The 18,021-nt window shown below is 43.6% G+C and overlaps 1 protein-coding gene across 7 annotated transcripts in view; it reads left to right on the top strand.

The window, feature by feature from the left end:
• DPF3 (double PHD fingers 3) overlaps positions 1-18,021 on the top strand; it is a 253,600-nt gene that overhangs the window by 48,795 nt on the left and 186,784 nt on the right. For 5 of the 7 annotated variants that reach the window (XR_009500960.1, XR_009500959.1, XR_009500961.1 and 2 more), the window contains exon 1: positions 9,548-9,593. The exons of the other annotated variants lie outside the window; for them this stretch is intronic. Coding sequence is in view for 2 of the 5 variants with exons in the window: in XM_059914563.1 (XP_059770546.1) it covers positions 9,550-9,593 (44 nt within the window). In the remaining 3 variants the exon portion in view is untranslated. Of the gene's footprint in view, positions 1-9,547; positions 9,594-18,021 lie in introns of those variants that run through there. 7 annotated transcript variants of the gene reach the window in all.

Raw genomic sequence — 18,021 nt, 5'->3', positions numbered from 1 at the left:
AGGTGAAACCTCAGCATGTTCAAAACTTACTACAGTCCTCTGCCAAACCTTCTCCTGGATTCCCCATCTGAATGACCAGCAGCGTCATTTACCAAGTCAGCCGAGCTGGAAGTCACCTTGGACTCCTTCTCTCTCTCAGGCACATCCGCCCTCTTCCTGTCAAGGACTGTCCATTTGCTCTCTTTAATAGCCGTCTCTAATTTGTCCTCAGTTCTTCACTCCCACTCTGACTGTTCAGATTTTTGTCATTCCAATTAGACTCCCTAGTTCTGAGTTACTGCCATCCATCCATCCTCTGCCAGAATGATCCAATTATATCCATCCCATCTTAAAACCCAGTGCTTCCTTGTTGCCCTCAAAGTAAACTTCTTATTCCTTTGTCCAGCATACAGGCCCTCCTGGATCTGACCTCTACCTATCTTTCCAACCTCATATTCTTCTGCCCATTCTCCTTTCAACCCTTACTTTGGCCATAAGGAATTCCTTTGCGTTTCTTGAGTGGGTTGTATTCTCTCAAACCTCCATGCCTTGAATGCTATGCTATTGGCATGAGTTTTATATATATGGTCAAGGGTAGATTTTCAGGGCTGGATTATGGATTCTATATGACTCAAATTAAATACTACTATGAATAGAGAACATGGTGACTGTGGGTCAGATGTGGATTTTGATTCAATAATTTATTTATGTGAGAGAATTTCTATACTGAATAGGAATTAAACTGCATTCTGTTGTATTTATGAACCACCTATATTGAAAAGGTGATGAACTGTTTTGGGAAAATTCTGACTTTGCCCCATCCATAACCTGTTGTGACTTTAGTTATTTTCTGAACCAAAACCACCATGATACATGATGTGACAAGCATATGTGTATTTGGGGAGCTAATGGGACAAAATATTTGAAATCAGATATGGATCCCAAGGTTGCCATAGCTACTGGCTACTATAAGCACATACTTGTCTGGAGCCCTACACCTCTTAACCTCTGGGATGTCTTACAACATTTTCTGAGGATGTTAGTCCTTAGATAGAGAAGCTGTGAGAAACTGAAGGAGTGAGTCCTGATTCTTTCCAAATAAATAAAACAAGTTAATTTAGATTATGATCTAGTGCTTTCTCTCCCTGAAATTGTTACGTAGAAAAATTTCACACCTTCTGAAAAGTTGCAAGAATGGTACAATGAACATCTCTATACTCTTTGCTTAGATTCACCATTTACTAGCATTTGGCCACAGTAGTTTCCTCTCTCTCCTCCCATCTTATGCACATGTGTGCCCTGCACCCCCCAACACCCCCCATCCCCCAAATGGTCTTTACAGTTCTCTTTGTATTTTGGTTATAATATCAAATGGTCTGGAGAAGACAGATGACGCATGATGGGGCAGAGAAAGGAGTTTCTGGATTCTCCTGTGGAAGGTGATTTCTTCTCTTAACAGTTTCCAAATGGAGGGAGAAGCCATAGGACTAGATCAGTGGCCCCTTCCGAGAACTTGTTAAGCCTGTCCTCATCTGAGGCTGCAAATGTGAGCAACTATATTTTCAGGAAGGGTGAGGTTTAGTTCATAACACACCTTGCTCTTCTCTGGGTATGTTTTGGAGCCCCCAGCAAAGCCGTGTGCCAAAACTGTAGCCTTGAGCTCTCAGCTCAGTGCTGCCGCTGCCTGGAGCACACTGAGATGATCCTGAGCAAGTTCCTTTCTCTCTCCGAGCCTCAGTTTCCCCGTCTGTAAAACGAGAGCTTGGGTCAACTGCTCTTTAAGTCTCCTCCCTGTGATTATGTCCTATGACCCTGTGACGGTGAGAAAATCTCCGTCCTTCGGGAAATTGTCAGAAGATGCTTAATGTACGTGTGAGGTGAACCCCAGAAATGCATGTTGGCTGGGCTTCGGCCAGCACCATGTCTGGTTTATAATGAGGAGTGTTTTTTCCCCTTGTATGAGCTACCAGTGCTCTGTCTGCTGGGGCAGGAGGTGTGCTTGGTGGGGACAGAGAAAGCAGCGTGAACTCTGACCCCTTTGTTGGAGCCTCCCCACCTCCCCTTCCCTTGAGGTTGCCTGCTTGTTTAATTTGTTGCTCGCCTTGTTTCCCATGCCCTTTTATAGCTACTTTTGTTCAAGGATATTGCCACCTCCTTTTTCTGTCCCTGGCCTACCTCCAGTTTAAATATCTAAGGAGGATGACAGCAACCTGATGATGTTGATGGAATGGGTGACTTAAATGGTGGACCTGAGCAAGGCTGCACTCTCATATGTGGGGTGAGAGTTACTCAAAGTCCAGGTAGTGTAGTGGGTGGGTAGTGTGTTGATACAGATTGTTAGAGGGTTCCCCAGAGTTCTCACCCACAGAGCATGGGTCCTGGAGTGGCCAGACTTCTTTTATGGGTTTAATTTCCATGAGTAGGTTTTGAGAAAGTTCTGGTAACAGAGGAACGAACTTAGATGTGCTGGGATTGAGGGAAGGAACTGGTGAGAGCAGGGTGATTGGGGGTTCATTTATTCATTCAATAAATGTTTATTAAAGACCTTCTACATTATGGGCAAGGTCCCTTTACCCAGAACATCCTAAATCTGGGTAGCCATCATTATGTGCCAGATGCTGTGCTATGTGGTATAGAAGAGGTAGAAATAATATTAGTAATTGTCATACCCCCTCTCCCAACAGTCACGTGCCAGGCATGTTGCTAAGTGGGTTACATCGATTCCATTTAATCCTCCCAACTCTGATGGAAGGTGCTGTCCTCATCCTTCAGGAGAGGAAAGGGAGGCTTAGAGCAGGCACTCATTCAAAGTCAGGCAATGAGTAAGAGGCAGATTTGGGATTTGAGGTCAAGTCTGATTTCAAATCCCATCTTCTTAACCTCTGTGCCTCTCCTTCCTCAAAGCTGTTTTATGGACTGATGCCAGTTTGTGATGAAGTTTTCACTGCTCTAAAATATAAGGATAATATAACTAGATTTTTAATAAGGCTTACTTTATTTAATTCAGTGGTTCTCAACTGAGATGATCTGGCCCCCAGGGGCTGTTTGGCAATGCCTGGAGACATTTTTTGGTTGTTACGAAAAAACTCGAGAGTGCTACTGGCATATACTGAGTAGTTGCCAGGGATGCTGCAGAACATCCTACAGTGCACAGGATCGCTCCCCACTCCCTTCTCCCATCCCCATAGCAAAGCCTTATCTGACCTAAAGTGTCCTGTCAATCGTGCTAAGATTGAGGAACTCTGATTTTATTTGAAGGTTATCCCTAATCTTAAAACTATATTATTCTGACTTGTGGGACATGTATTTTGTCCTTTCTTTTAAGAAACAGTGTAGTAGATGGCAGTTAGTAGATGGCAGTTGGGTTTTAGAATGTCCTTATTGGGCGAAATAAACAAGTTGGCAAGACTGTGGTGATCTCTCTAATTTTTTTTTTTTTTTTCTGTTGTTGTGAAAAGTTTCCTGAACTTTGAAATCCAAACATCAAAGAATTACTCCATCTAGGTATTATTTAAAAAACACTGTTTGTTAAGGATTAAAGAAGGAAACAGTCTCACATTGCAGTTAAGGCAGGCAATGCCTAAGGTGCCCTTGGGGCTCCTGGATTTGATTTAATAACTAACATTCACTGACCGCTTAGTGCCTAGTACTGTGCCAGGCCCTATGGGAGGTCAAAGGAATTTTGCCTTGACGGGCTTGTGATCTCTGTAGGATAAAAAGTGAACATGCGTAAAACAAGTAGGGAACAAGGAAATAACTGGGCAGATGATGGCTAAGTCACTGGTTGATGCTAACATGGCAAACCAAGGGGTTTCTACCGGAAGGAATTTTAGATTCCTGGTTTGGGTCTGCCATCAGATAGTTTACGTGACCTTAGGCAAAGCACTTCATTTCTCTGCCTCTTTCTTCCTGGTTTCCTGTCTTGGACGAGGGCCCCTCAAGCCCATGTGATAAAGCCGTCTCTGACACCTCCTTTCCCTCCTACCGCCAAGGGGACACCCAGTCCTGTTGATTCTATTTTGGAGAAGTCTCCAGGGCCTGCTCAGTCTCTTCCTATTCCAGTGCATTCTCCACCCAGCAGCCAGAATAAACTTGCTAAAACATAAATCTGATCACGTCACCTGCCTCTGCTTAAAACCCTTGGTGGTTTCCTCATTACCCACAGGACAAAGTCCAAGCTCCTTGGCAAGACTTTCTTGGCTCCCCAGCCCACCCCTCCAGTCTCGTTTCTCATGCTGTGCCCTTCACCACCGCTCACCCCGTGATCTGGATGCAGCATCACTCTTCTCTGAGCACAGATGGCAGGCCCACCTCCTCGGAATTTCCTTTCCTCTTGGCAAAATCATACGTATCTTTTAAGGTCTGTCTCAGTCATCTCCTCTGGAAGCTGCCGCAGATCCTGGAGACTGAGTGCGTGTCCCGTCTCTCTCCCCCACCGGACTGTGAAGCTGTTGAAGGCGGGGCCCGCATTTGTCTTGCTCTGTCTTGTGAACGTCATACCCTGCGTGGTACATGGTAGGTGCTCAACCGTTGCTGAGTAGAAAGCAAATGGAGAAAGGAGGAAAAATTTAGAGTGGAGATAACAGTGTTTACTGTTTGTTACCATCCAAAGTTACTCGTGGCATGAACGGGAGGTAATATTTTTTGAAGAACTGAAAAATGAGAGGCTATACAAATGCAAAACAAGGTATTCATCATTGTTTTCAAAAGGAGACATTGTTAACTTTGGAACCATGTATGAAAAACCTTAGAATTTCCTCCATCACATCATCATTCATGTGTGTGCACATGTGTTTATGCCTAAACACACACACACACACACACACACACACACACACACACACACACACACAGAGCAGGTCTAAGAGTAAAGGTTGTCGGGTGCTGGCAGTGGGTGTATCAATTAGAAAAATTCAGATAGCCAGAGCTTTGCACAATTCAGCGAAAATATGCCTTGTTGGTGCAGGAACAAACGCGGCATGAATTGTGACTCGGTGGCCTGGACCTGCTCAGGGCCTCTAGTGACAATAGGTCCTCTTCTTTCCCAGAACTGGGGCTGAGTGTAGAGAGGACAGTGGCAGGAGGGGGCGGGGCTTGGCTTCCTTTTTCTTTTGTGTCCCCTTTCTTTCCCCTCTTTCTGATTCCTCTGTTTTCTGAATATTATCTGCCCTAGTCACCCACACTGAACATGGTGCATCAAAGAAAGGAGAAGCAAAGAAATGGAAATAGAGGTCTGGACATGGGTAGCACTTTGCAAATACTATTGTACTCACCTTTATTATCAATATCTGCATAGGTACCTTATCCCCAGCACCAGCCCCCACACTGTAATTCCATCCCGAGCAGGTATGTTCTTTGTATACTTTGGCACTCTCTGCAGGTGCCTCACACCGTAGTAGGTGTACACGGGTGTTTGCTGAATGAATGAGTGAACTCACAGAGTAAAGACAAAGTTTACGCCCTGTGCCAATTCCCTGGTGTGTCGTGTCTCTCTCTTGTTTTTGGTATTTTCTGAAAGGAGGGATTCTTCTTCCTTTTACCCAGATGGAGGACAAGTCAATTGTCTTTGACACTCTCTGTGGGCACCCCTGCTCCTGCCCCACAGGTTTGATATTTCTCTGGACACCACCTGAGGACTCAGAGGCATTGAGTCTTGGGCCTGGATCCCTCCTCTTCTCAGACTCCTGAAGGTTGCCCTGTCCCAGAGCTGGGGGGAGCGGAGCCCTACAGGGTGCAGGGAGGGAGCCTAAAGAATGAATTTGTTAAACTTTATTACAAAGGCTGGTCCTATTGTTTACAGGCCATTAAAAACCAATATTGTCTTCCCAGGCTGGGCAGACAGCAGCTAGCTGCTTTGATGCATGTCTTAGAGCGATAAGGAAAGTTTATCCCTTGTTTTGACTTCAGAATTTCTTCTTGGTTTATTATTTGACGCACTAGTCAACTTTCTCTCCCAACGTCCCTGGTCTCAGACAAGTTTTTCGAGTTGTTGGCAGGGGAGGTTCAGATTAGGATCCCATAACTTTGGAACTGGAAGAGACCCGAGATAAATGACTGTCCTTAACCTACCCCCTCCCTCTCCCACCTCTACCCCTATTTTTCCCCCAGAGCAGAGCAGTTCCTGGACATACCAGCTTCTCAAGGAATTTGCACCTATTGAGCTCTGAGCAGGGCGACTTTTACCATGACCTTCAGTGAATCCTCCCGCCTCCATGATCATGTCTACTCTGCTGAGAAGGCTTCCTAGAGCCCTCCCCACACTCCACATTGCCAGCCCCTTACCTAGCATTCCCGGAGTACTGTGCACTTAGATGGAGGGGTTGTCTTTACTCTGCCCTCTTCTGTGATAGGCTTATCTAGGCTTCCCCTGAGTGGGCTGGGCAGAGCCCTTGAGGGCCCTTACCCACCTCCCAGACAATCGATCTCCCCCAGGGATCCTTCTTGAGGGGTGTGACTTTCCATCTGGATAGATATGGGCATCAGGATGTAGGCTGCACCCACCTTGCAGTGGTCAGGTTTTTGTCCTGTGATTCTGTGGAATGTTCTATGTCCTGGACCTGAAAAGAAGCCCTCATACTGAAGCCTGGATACTGAAACTCACTTTTCAGCTGATTGATTGAAGAGTTCCAGTGTGCTCTGTTAGAGATGAGCCAGCTTGCCAGATCTTGGGCACTCACATGCTTTTTGGACAAATGAATGGATGGATATAGGAATAAGGAATGTCAGCCAGTACCAGGTCACTCCTTATGGGGCTGTGTAGTCAACTCATTAAGTATTTTCTGAGAGTATGCTGCGGAAGAGTTGGTGCTGGGGGTCAAAAGATGTGTAAGACCTTGTTCTTGACATTCAAGCATTTATATCTAGAGGGAAGTGAGACTCTTATGAGACAAGGCAGGTAAGCACACATGGAAATAGAAATACAGCGACTTGTTGAAGGAGTATAAAGGGTGGTGGGTTTATTCTGAATGAAGGGATCGGGAGAGCTTGGGGAAGGATATGGTTTTTAAGGATTTCAGTGAACAAGAGAAGAGAAAGGAAAGCAGATGCAGACTGGTAAACAGCAAGGGCAAAAGTTTTGATACATGACAGTGCCCTCAGCTTGCCACAGACCAGGCCTGGCAGCGCCACCCAAAGCCACTTCTGTCTTCAGCCAGGGTGGCTCCAAATCCATCTCAGACAACACCAAATAATCCCAGGAATTTTTTCCAGGCGTCTGACCCTGGGGCAAGGCTTGGGGCAGACATTCCTTTCCTCCAGACTACTAGGGCCCCACGTTGCTGGATTTTGCTCTTTGGAGGGTGCATAGGACAAACTCAGGGATACCCTGGAGTTGGTAAAGGGGGTGGATAAGCTTCCAGCACTAGATCCCTCAGTCTCCATAAATTTCTTGCCCCTGCCCCGCCCCCAGCTGTTCTCGTTGCCAGGACTGGCGTCACCCTCTTCTGAGGCTTTGCTTATGCTGTTCCCTCTCTAGGAAGGCCTTCCTCTCATTTCTGTTTGTCCAACTTCATCCACCCTTCCCCAAAGGCCCAGCCTCCTTCTGGAAGGAAATGCACCTTTTTTTTTTAACATCTTTATTGGAGTATAATTGCTTTACAATGGTGTGGTAGTTTCTGCCTTGTAACAAAGTGAATCAGCTACACATATACATATATCCCCATATCTCCTCCCTCTTGCTTTTCCCTCCCACCCTCCCTATCCCACTTCTCTAGGTAGTCACAAAGCATGGAGCTGATCTCCTGTGCTATGTGGCTGCTTCCCACTAGCTATCTATTTTACATATGGTAGTATATATAAGTCCATGCCACTCTTTCACTTCATCCCAGCTTACCTTTCCCCCTCCCCATGTCCTCAAGTCTATTCTATACGTCTGCGTCTTTACTCCTGTCTTGCCCCTAGGTTCTTCAGAATCATTTTTTTTTTCTTAGATTCCATATATATGTGTTAGCATACGGTATTTATTTTTCTCTTTCTGACTTACGTCACTCTGTATGACAGACTCTAGGTCCATCTACCTCACTACAAATAACTCAATTTAGTTCCTTTTTATGGCTGAGTAATATTCCATTGTATATATGTGCCACATCTTCTTTATCCAGTCATGTGTCGATGGACACTTAGTTTGCTTCCATGTCCTGACTATTGTAAATAGAGCTGCAATGAACATTGGGGTGCATGTGTCTTTTTGAATTATGGGCTTCTCAGGGTATATGCCCAGTACTGGGATTGCTGGGTGTTATGGTAGTTCTATTTTTAGTTTTTTAAGGAACCTCCATACTGTTCTCCATAGTGGCTGTATCAATTTACATTCCCAAGGAAATGCACCTTTATTTTTCTGAGCTCCCAAAGCAGATCTCCTGCCGAGGGCAGGGTTGGAGATTGGCCCCTCCCTGTCTGTTGGGACATGCCACAGGATGGCCGTCCCAGAGACGGAAGGAAAGAATGGAGCTTCCTACTGTCCCAGTTTTATTACAAACAAGTATCCAGGGTCAACATGTTTTTAACACATTAAAAAAAGTTGTTGCAAACCCCCCTGATTTTTCATGTTCTCAAGGTAACTGCTTAGTTACCTTCCAGAGAGTGGGAGGAAGCCAAGAAAGAGAATTCTTAATCTTGAGGAGCAGGATTGAGTGCAGAAATGTCTTGGAAACGGAAGATTCCCTTGGCTCCTTTTTCCAGCAGCACTGCAGCCATATATAACTGTGGGTGAGCGCTCCCTCTCCGGGTTGCTTATCTCTGCCTCACATTCACAGCCTTACCAGCCTGGAGTCTCCCTGGATTTTGGCCAAGCCAGTTGGGAATGCATAATAGCTGAGATATGGGATGGGGCGAGCCCACCACGTCCTTGCATGCCGCCGTGAAGTTCTCCCTTCTCCCCTTTCCCCGCTTCCAACCTTTCTCTGGCATTGGGAACTTGTCTTTGTGATCCCACCTCTCTAATTTTTGAAAGAAGGGAGATTCAGATTCCATGTTTGCAGGTGGCTGTGCTAGTAATTAGGACACCCCTTGGAGACTGGGAGGGAGGTTTGGGTGAGCAGATTTAGGCCAAATGGCATTTAGCTAGTTGCCATTTTGAAATCTCAGTTAAAGGGCCTTGTGAGCTTAAACCTTCTCTATCAAACCCCACCCAGCTCACTTGCTTTTTATGACCAGTATTTTGGTTTTGCTTTAGTGTCTTTCTGTTTTGCTTTTTGACCTGGCAGAAATAGGGACGAGAAAAGGAAAGGCCACTGGAAAGAAGAACCTGTCTAGCCTGATGGGAGCAAGGGCTGCTGGGAAATTTGGGGAGGTCTGGTTGGGGGTCTGGAGCCTGCATTGACAGTGTGGGAGAGGCACATGGTGGGGGAACCTGCTGTGAGTGCTCTTGCTGTGGGAGCAGCTCTGTTTTGGGTGTATACTGGGCACAATGGCTGATAGAGCTACAGTACAGTTGTGGAAGCTAAAGCTTCCTTGTTGAAGATGTCTTGGGCACTGTTAGAAAGGGTAGTTTCCATTGCCCAGACAAAAACTGAGTCACTAGCTAGAGTTACCAGGGGTCTCCTGGTGTGTTCTTTTCTTCCAGTGCCTTTAATGCAACACCATGGGATTCTGGACAATGGCTCAGTTCTCTTTAGGTGAGTGGGACAGTACTGACACACGCACGGGATTGTAATAAAGTCAAATGACTTTGTTGTTTTACGTTTTTAAATTAAGCGTTGTGTGTGTGTGTGTTTGTGTGTGTGTGTGTGTGTGTGTGTGTGTGAGGGGTGGGGGGAGGGAGGGAGAGAGAATGTGAAGAATTTACCCCATAGCTACAGGCATGGGGGTGGGGTGAGCTGATGGGTTGATTGGCTATGGGACAAGGTGCTGGGGATGTTTGTTTCTAGGATAGCTAGTTTGATCTTTGTGAACCTTATTTTTTTTGTCTGTTTGATTTCATGTTAATATTCCTCCCTGTATTAGTCTGCTTGGGCTGTTGTAATAAAGTACCACAAACTGAGAGACTTAAACAACAGAAATTTATGGCTTCATGGTTCTGGAGGCCAGAAGTCCAAGATCAAGGTGTCAGTGGGGTGGAATCCTGAGAGCTGTGAGGGAGAGCTGTTCAGGCCTCTCTTAGCTTCTGGAGGTTTGCTGGCAGTCTTTGGTGCTCCTTGTCTTGTAGAAGCATCACCCCGATCTCTGCCTTCATCTTCACATAGTGTTCTCCTTGTGTGCATGTCTCTGTGTGCAAATTTCCCCCTTTGATAAGGACAACAGTCGTATTGGATTAGGGCCCACTCTAATTACCTTGTTTTAACTCATTAGGTCTGCAATGACCCTATTTCCAAATAAGATCATATTCTGAGATACTGGGGGTTAGGACTTTAACATATGCATTTTGAGAGGACACACACAATTCAATAACACTCCTCTTTCTTCTTCTGAAGAAGGTGTTTTTTTGTTTTTTTAGGGGTTTTTACTTTTTGAAAAAGAAAGACCTCTATGTGGTAAAAAATTAAAACACTACAGAGAGTAAATAGGAGAGGAAAGTAAGTCTCCCTCCCATCCTCAGTCCCTAGTTCTTCAGTTTACTTTTTTTTTTGGCCAAGCCGCACGGCTTGCAGGATCTTGGTTCCCCGACCAGGGATTGAACCCGGACCACGGCAGTGAAGGTGCCGAGTCCTAACCACTGGACCACCAGAGAACTCCCCCTAGTTCTTCAATACAGAGCCAACCACTGTCACCCATTCTGTTTCTTCCCTATGTCTTTCTGGAGATGTTCTATGAGCATAAATGTATATCTATCCTTTTTTTTTCCCCCTTAAAATAGTTGCATTCTACGTGCCTTGTTTTTCTGCACCTTGCTTTTTCAATTTAACAATATATTTCAGAGATCCATATCAATAGGTTTACGTCTGTCCTATTTTTAACAGATGCACGGTATTTCATTGTGTGGATATACCACGATTTATTTAACTTCACCTCTCTGAACAGACATTTAGGTGGTTTCCAATCTTTGCTGTAATGAAAAAATTTATATATACATTTCTGTACCCACTAGTGGAAGTCATCGATATATTTCCTTCTTAAAATTCTTATGTAGTATATAAAGTAAGTACATTTAAGAGATATTTGTTAAGTTCCTACTATGAACAAATATTTGTTATTTCATCATATTGATATTCGTATTTACTCAGCCCAGTGGCTTGTCCTAAGTCAGTAATGAAAATTCTTGATGATTGATCTCTAGTTTTGATTATTCTTTAGCATAGATTCCTAGAAGTAGGTCAAATAATCTGGAAATTGTTAATTGGATCCTTATTGCCAAATTATATTCCAGAAATGTACCAGTTTATGTTTTGCCAGCAGAGTGCTTATCTTGCCCTACAAGACTAGCCTTACTATTAAAACAAACAAACAAACAAAAAACTTTGCTTATTTGGTATGTGAAATATGGCATTTCATTGTTTTAATTTTGTCTTGTTTATTAGCTATTCTTTTTTTTAATAAATTTATTTATTTTTATTTATTTATTTTTTTTGGCTGTGTTGGATCTTTGTTGCTGCACGCGGGCTTTCTCTAGTTGTGGTGAGCGGGGGCTACTCTTTGTTGAGGTGCGTGGGCTTCTCATTGCGGTGGCTTCTCTTGTTGCGGAGCACGGGCTCTAGGCATGCGGGCTTCAGTAGTTGTGGCACGTGGGCTCAGTAGTTGTGGCTTGCGGGCTATAGAGTGCAGGTTCAGTAGTTGTGGCTCACGGGCGTAGTTGCTCCACGGCATGTGGGATCTTCCTGGACCAGGGCTTGCACCCGTGTCCCCAGCATTGGCAGGCGGATTCTTAACCACTGCGCCACCAGGGAAACCCTTATTAGTTATTCTTATTTCCTCTTTTGTGGCTTGTCTGTGTCCTTTGGCCTTTTATCTGTTAAGGTCTTAATGCTTCTTATATCAATTTGTATGGGTACTTATTGATATTGATTTGTCTATCTGTCATATATGTGGCAAATGTTTTTCTTAGTTTGTGGTTTGACTTTTAAAAAATTATTTTAAACCAACTTTATTGTGGTATAATTTACATACAATAAAATGTACTAATTTAAGTATGGAGTTCTATGAGTTTTGACAAATGTATATATCCATGTAACCACAACCACAACAGAATATTTCTATCATCCCCCAAAATTCCCTTGTGTCTCTTTGCAGTCCACCCCATCTCTTGCCCCAGGTGACCATTGATCTGCTTTCTGTCACTATAGATTAATTTTGCGGTTCTACAATTTCACATAAATAGAATCATACAGTATGTATTCTTTTAGATCTAGCTTATTTTACTCAGCCTTTTTTTTTTTTTTAATTTATCCATGTTATTGTGTATGTTTGTTTGTTCCTTTTTATTCCACTCTATGAATATACCACAATTTATTATCCATTCACCACTTGATGGACATTTGGGTTGTTTCCAATTTTTGGCTACTATGACAGCAGCTGCTATGAGCATCTGTGTATAAGTCTTTTTGTAGACAAATTTTTTCCTGCCTTTTTGGGTAAATGCTTAGAAATGAAACTGCTCAGTCATATAGCAAGCATGCTTCTATATAGGCAACTGCCATACTCTTCCAAAGTGGCTGAGCCATTTTATATTCCCATCAGCAATGTATGAGCATTTTGGTTGCTACACCTCTTCACCAGCACTTAATATTATCAATTTTTAAAATTTTAGCCATTTTAGGATAAACAAGATGTGGTACATATATACAATGGAATATTACTCAGCCATTAAAAAGAATGAAATAGTGCCATTTGCAGCAACGTGGATGGACCTAGAGATTGTCATACTGAGTGAAGTAAGTCAGACAGAGATAGAGAAATACCTATCGCTTATATGCAGAATCTAAAAAGAAATGATACAAATCAACTTATTCATAACACAGAAACAGACTCACAGACTTAGAGAATGAACTTATGGTTGCCAGGGGGGAAGGGGGGAGGGGGGAGGGATAGGTAGGGAGTTTGGGATTGACATGTACACACTGCTATATTTAAAATGGATAACCAACAAGGACCTACTGTATAGCACAGGGAACTCTGCTCAATATTGTGTAACAACCTAAATGGGAAAAGAATTTGAAAAAGAATTGATACATGTATATGTATAACTGAATCACTTTGCTGTACACCTGAAACTGTCACAACATTGTTAATCAACTATACTCCAATATAAAATAAAAAGTTAAAAAAATTTTTTTAACCATTTTAGTGGGTGTGATATAGTTTAAGTTTGCATTTCCCTGATGACTAACGATACTAAGCATATTTTCACGTGCTTATTGGCTGTATGTGTTCTTTTGTGAAGAGTCTGTTCAAATCTTTGCCCATTTAAAAAAAATTGGATTGTTTGACTTCTCAGTACTGAGATGCTAGGGTTCTTTATATGTACTGGATATAGGTCCTTTGTCACATATATGTATGATGAACACTTTCTCTCAGTCTGTGTTTTGCCTATTCATCTTCTTAACAGTGTCAATAAAATTATATATAACACACAAGATGCCATTTTAACCATGTTAAGTGTACAATTCAGTGGAATCAATTACACTTACATAGTTGGGCAACCGTTATTCCTGTTTTTAAGAGTCTTTTGAAGAACAGAAAATTTTGACAAAGTTCAAATTATTCTTTTCATTTTGTGGTTCTTGCTTTTTGTGTCCTAAGAAATTTTTGTCTACACTTAGGTCATGAAGATTTCCCCCTATGTTTTCTTTTGGAAGTTTTATAATTTTAGTGCTTACTTTAATTTTATGATCCATTTGGAGTTATTTTTTTGTGTATTACATGAGGTCAAGTTTGATTTTATTTATTTTTAATACTGATATCCATTTAAAATAAGTAGAACTTAGTAGATGTTAACTATTATTCCTTTTTGTTAGCCACTGATTTATTTCATTGCTGTTTAGCTTAGAAATTCCTCACCCCCATTCAGCCATCAGATAGATAATCACCTATATAATTGTTTCTGTTTTTTTTTTTTAAAACCTCAGTTCTTTGATTCACTTGGAATGTGTTGAGCTTTATGTTAAGAGCTGAGGGACTAATTTGATTCCCCCTCAACAGTTAACTGAATAGTGGGAGAGGGAGTTCCTAATGGGGACATAAGGTGGGCAGAGGGTAGAGCTTTTGTGAAATGTGGGCCACTTGGGCTCGCCTAGGAAGACGTAGTTGTCGGAGACAAGCCAGAGAGGCTGGCTGGGGTAGCGGCAGCCCATGGAGGACCCCCGGACTCTGTCCCCTCGGGAGTCATGAGCCACTGAGAGATACAATGGGAGTGTTGCTTTAACAATGTGTAGGTTGGTTCTGACCAGGGAGAGACAAGAGGGAGGAAAACAGAAAGTGGGAGCTGGCAACTTCTAGCATTAAAGGGGGACTGACTGTGACAGAGAGGACGGGATGGGGGTGGGGGTGAGGAATTGCCCCCAGAAAGGGTGAAGCTGGAAGGAGGAATTAAACATTGGCCTTGAGATTCAAGTTGAGCTGTTGGATAGAACTTCTCTGCTCTAACCAGAAATAAAGAAGGCAGGAGGAGAAACTGGCTTTCCGAGGGAATAAAAGAAACTTTATTTTTTAAAAAATTTAAGTTTTTAATCCATTTTGAGTTAATCTTTGTGTATGGTGTGATATAGGGGTCCAGTTTCATTCTTTTGCATGTGGCTGTCCATTTTTCCCAGCACAATTTATTTATTTGTTCTTTGTCCACGCTGCGAGGCACGCGGGATCTTAGTTCCCTGATCAGGGATCAAACCCGCGCCCCCTGCAGTGGAAGTGCAGAGTCTTAACCACTGGACCACCAGGGAAGTCCCCAAAGAAACTTTAAAAAGATACTTTTGGAGAGAATTTATGACGTTCCTTAAGAGTATAATCAGAACAGTTCCTTACCTTTTGTACATTTTAAAGTTTCCAAAATGCTTTTATACATACTTTCTTCCACCTTTTGAAATTCTTTCACTTATGCATTGTGTGATAGGCAGGGCAGATATTACCCCATTATCCGACCTACAGATGAGGAATGTGAGGCTCAGCGAGGTTAGCAGGCGTGCCCCAGTTCTGTTCTCTGAGTTACAGGCACTGCGGCGTGGGGAGCAGGAAGCCTGCAGTAAATTCTGATTTGGCTTCTATCTACTTGCTGGGAGAGTGTGGCCAGCCTCCCACCCTCAGTACCTCAGCTTTCTGATCTATTAAGTGGGGTTGATAGTATCTGCACCCTTAGCCTCACACAATGGGGAAGTCCAAGCAAAATAACCTGTGTGAAAGAGTGCTGACAAATATAAAGCAGGATGCAAATATCAATCTTATTAAGGTTGTAATTTCATCAAACTGGGGCTGGGAATCGGTTGGTCCCAGGGTAGGGAGAGCCAGAGACCCAAGGTCATGCTGACTCCACAGGCTGAGTTGCTGCTGAGGTGTCCAGAGGCAGGTACCATCTCTCATGGAGCGGGGAGGGGATGCAGGGCTCTGAGACGTGGTGAAGATGCCCATTCAGCCTCCAAGACTGGTGGCCTTCAGGGTTAACATGGGGACATCTGAGAGCTCACATGTACTGGGAAAAACTCTGGATTTGGATTCTGAGGCCTTGGGCTTGCACATGATTTTCACCGTGCCCTAGACCTGGGGTGGGATACTTGATCTCTCTGAATCTCAGTTTCCTTATCTTTGAAACGTCTCATTATATACTCTGGAAATACGGAACTGCTTATAAGTTCCCCAAACTTGCTATGCCTCTGTGCCTTTGGTCAAAGTCCTGCTCCTTCAAAGCAGAGGTGAGAGAGATAGAGAAAGAGAGAGAGAAAGAGAGAGAGAGGTGCTGCACTGCTGGCCCTGAGGAAGGGACATGAGCCAAGGAATGCAGGTGGTCTCTAGAAGCTGAAAAAGGTAAGGAAACGGATTTTCTCCTCAGAGCCTCCAGAAGGATCTAGTCCTGCTGACACCTTGACATCAGCCCAGTGAAACTGATTTTGGACTTATGATCTCTAGAACTATAGGATAGTAAATGTGTAGTAGTGTTTTAAGCCACTAAGCTTGTGATAATTCTTTATAGTAGGAATAGGAAACTAATACAGTGCACTTAAGATTCATCCAAGTTATTGCATGTATGGATGTATCAGCACTTGTGTATTCATTTACCAATTGACGAACATTTGGGTTGTTTCCAAGTCTGGGCCATTATGAATAAAGCTGCTATGAACATTCATATATATAGGTCTTTGTGTGGACATATGTTTTCATTTCTCTTGAGCAAATGCCTAGGAGTGGGATTGCTGGGTCATAAGTGTATATTTAATTTTATAAGAACTGCTAAAGTGCTTTCCAAAGTGGTGCATTCCCACCAGCAGTACATGAGAGTTCCAGTTATTCTATATCCTTGCCAGTGCGTGGCATTGTCAGTCTTTTTAGTTTTAGCCATTATAATAGATGTTTAGGGATAGCTCATTGTGATTTTAATTGCATTTTCCTGATGACTAATGATGTTGAACATTTTTTCACAGGTTTTTAAAATTAAAAAAAATTTGGTAATGCCTTTGACTAGTTAGGGTACCAGGTTAATGCTGGCCTCACAAAATGAATTAGTATTATACTAGGTGCTGCAGGGAATGTAAAGGTCAGATCCAACTCTTGCTGGAGTCACACACATAAACACACCCCAAGAATTATAAAGGCAGAGTTTAATGAGCTCCATAAGGGAAGTACAGATGAACTGCTTTTGGCATTGCAAGAAGGAAGAGGCTGTGGGAAGCCTCAGGAAAGGCTTCCTGAAGGTGGTGACACTAAAAAAGCGCTTTAGTAGGGCTGCAACTTTGCCCGCCCTTGGGGTCACTGTTCAAACGCTAGTCTATTGAATGGTGCTCCCTTCAGGGCTCATAGAATAGAACATGGATGGCACCCACCTAGAGTTGTAAGCACAGTGGCCCTGCTAAAATACATCTACCAGCTGAAAGACTATGGGGAAGGTGGGTGGGGTGGGCAGGGGTACCGTTTTAGAGGGGACTCTATTAAACTCATGACTGGTTGTTTTATATAAGACTGCTTTTGTCTCCCCAACTTTTTAATTAAACTCCCACAGATCTGCATCCTCCCCCCATTGAATGTGGTGCTGGAGGCTCTGCAGAGGAAGGGGACCAGCCCTCGTGGAGCACCCTGGCTCTGTGCCTGATCTCAGTTCTCCCACCAACTCTACAATCGCAGTTTCTTTATCTCCACTTTTGCAGATTGAAAAATGAGACTTGTAAAGGCTAAATGCCTCGCCCAGGGTCAGCGGCTAGTGAGTAGAGGAGCTGAGATTGCAGTCTGCCCGCCTAGCTCCCCTCGGCCTCTGCAGCACTCTCCCCCTGGGCTCTGAGACGACTTCACTTCCGAGGAAGGCAGGCACATAGACAGGAAAGGAATGGGTGCCGGGGGAGGTCAGGATGAGATATTTGTGAGTGGGTTTGTTCTGATTTAGCAAAAACACTCAGTGCTCTGGGCCGGGCTGCGGCTGACTGGCTGTGTGGTCAGGGTTTGCAAAGCTTCCAAAGATCCTTTTGCTAGGAGGGCTTTAAAAGCTGCAAGCTCTCAGCAGTTTCTATCAGTCAGGATTTTTTCCCCCCAGACTGAATCCTGTCAGGGTTTTACTGGCTTCTGTGTTCCCAGATTGACTCGTGTCTCCCTCACCTGAGCAGCCCTGCTTTGTCCTCATACCACTTCCTGTCACCAGTGCCTCCTCAAGAAAGAATTCTTTACCATCTCTACCTTCTGGTCCCCAACACCTGCCTCTTCACTCTGTCAAAACCCTCTGGTTTCTCCAAGAAATGTGGACTCAAGCACATCAGGGACAAAGGAACGCCAGGACCTAGTTTTGATCCAGCTTTGGGGGTTTACTCCTTTTCCTGGTCTCATTTTTTTTTTTTTAAAGTGTTTCTTTTTTTTAAAAAAATTTATTTATTTAATTTATTTATTTTCGGCTGCATTGGGTCTTCGTTGCTGCCTGCGGGCTTTCTCTAGCTGCGGCGAGCGGGGGCTACTCTCTATTGCGGTGCGTGGGCTTCTCATTGCGAT

The sequence above is a fragment of the Balaenoptera ricei genome, chromosome 2 (assembly GCF_028023285.1).
Source record: "Balaenoptera ricei isolate mBalRic1 chromosome 2, mBalRic1.hap2, whole genome shotgun sequence".
Taxonomy (NCBI): Eukaryota; Metazoa; Chordata; class Mammalia; order Artiodactyla; family Balaenopteridae; genus Balaenoptera; species Balaenoptera ricei.
The sequence above is the reverse complement of the archived record's forward strand: the minus strand, read 5'-3'. Positions and strand labels throughout refer to the sequence as shown.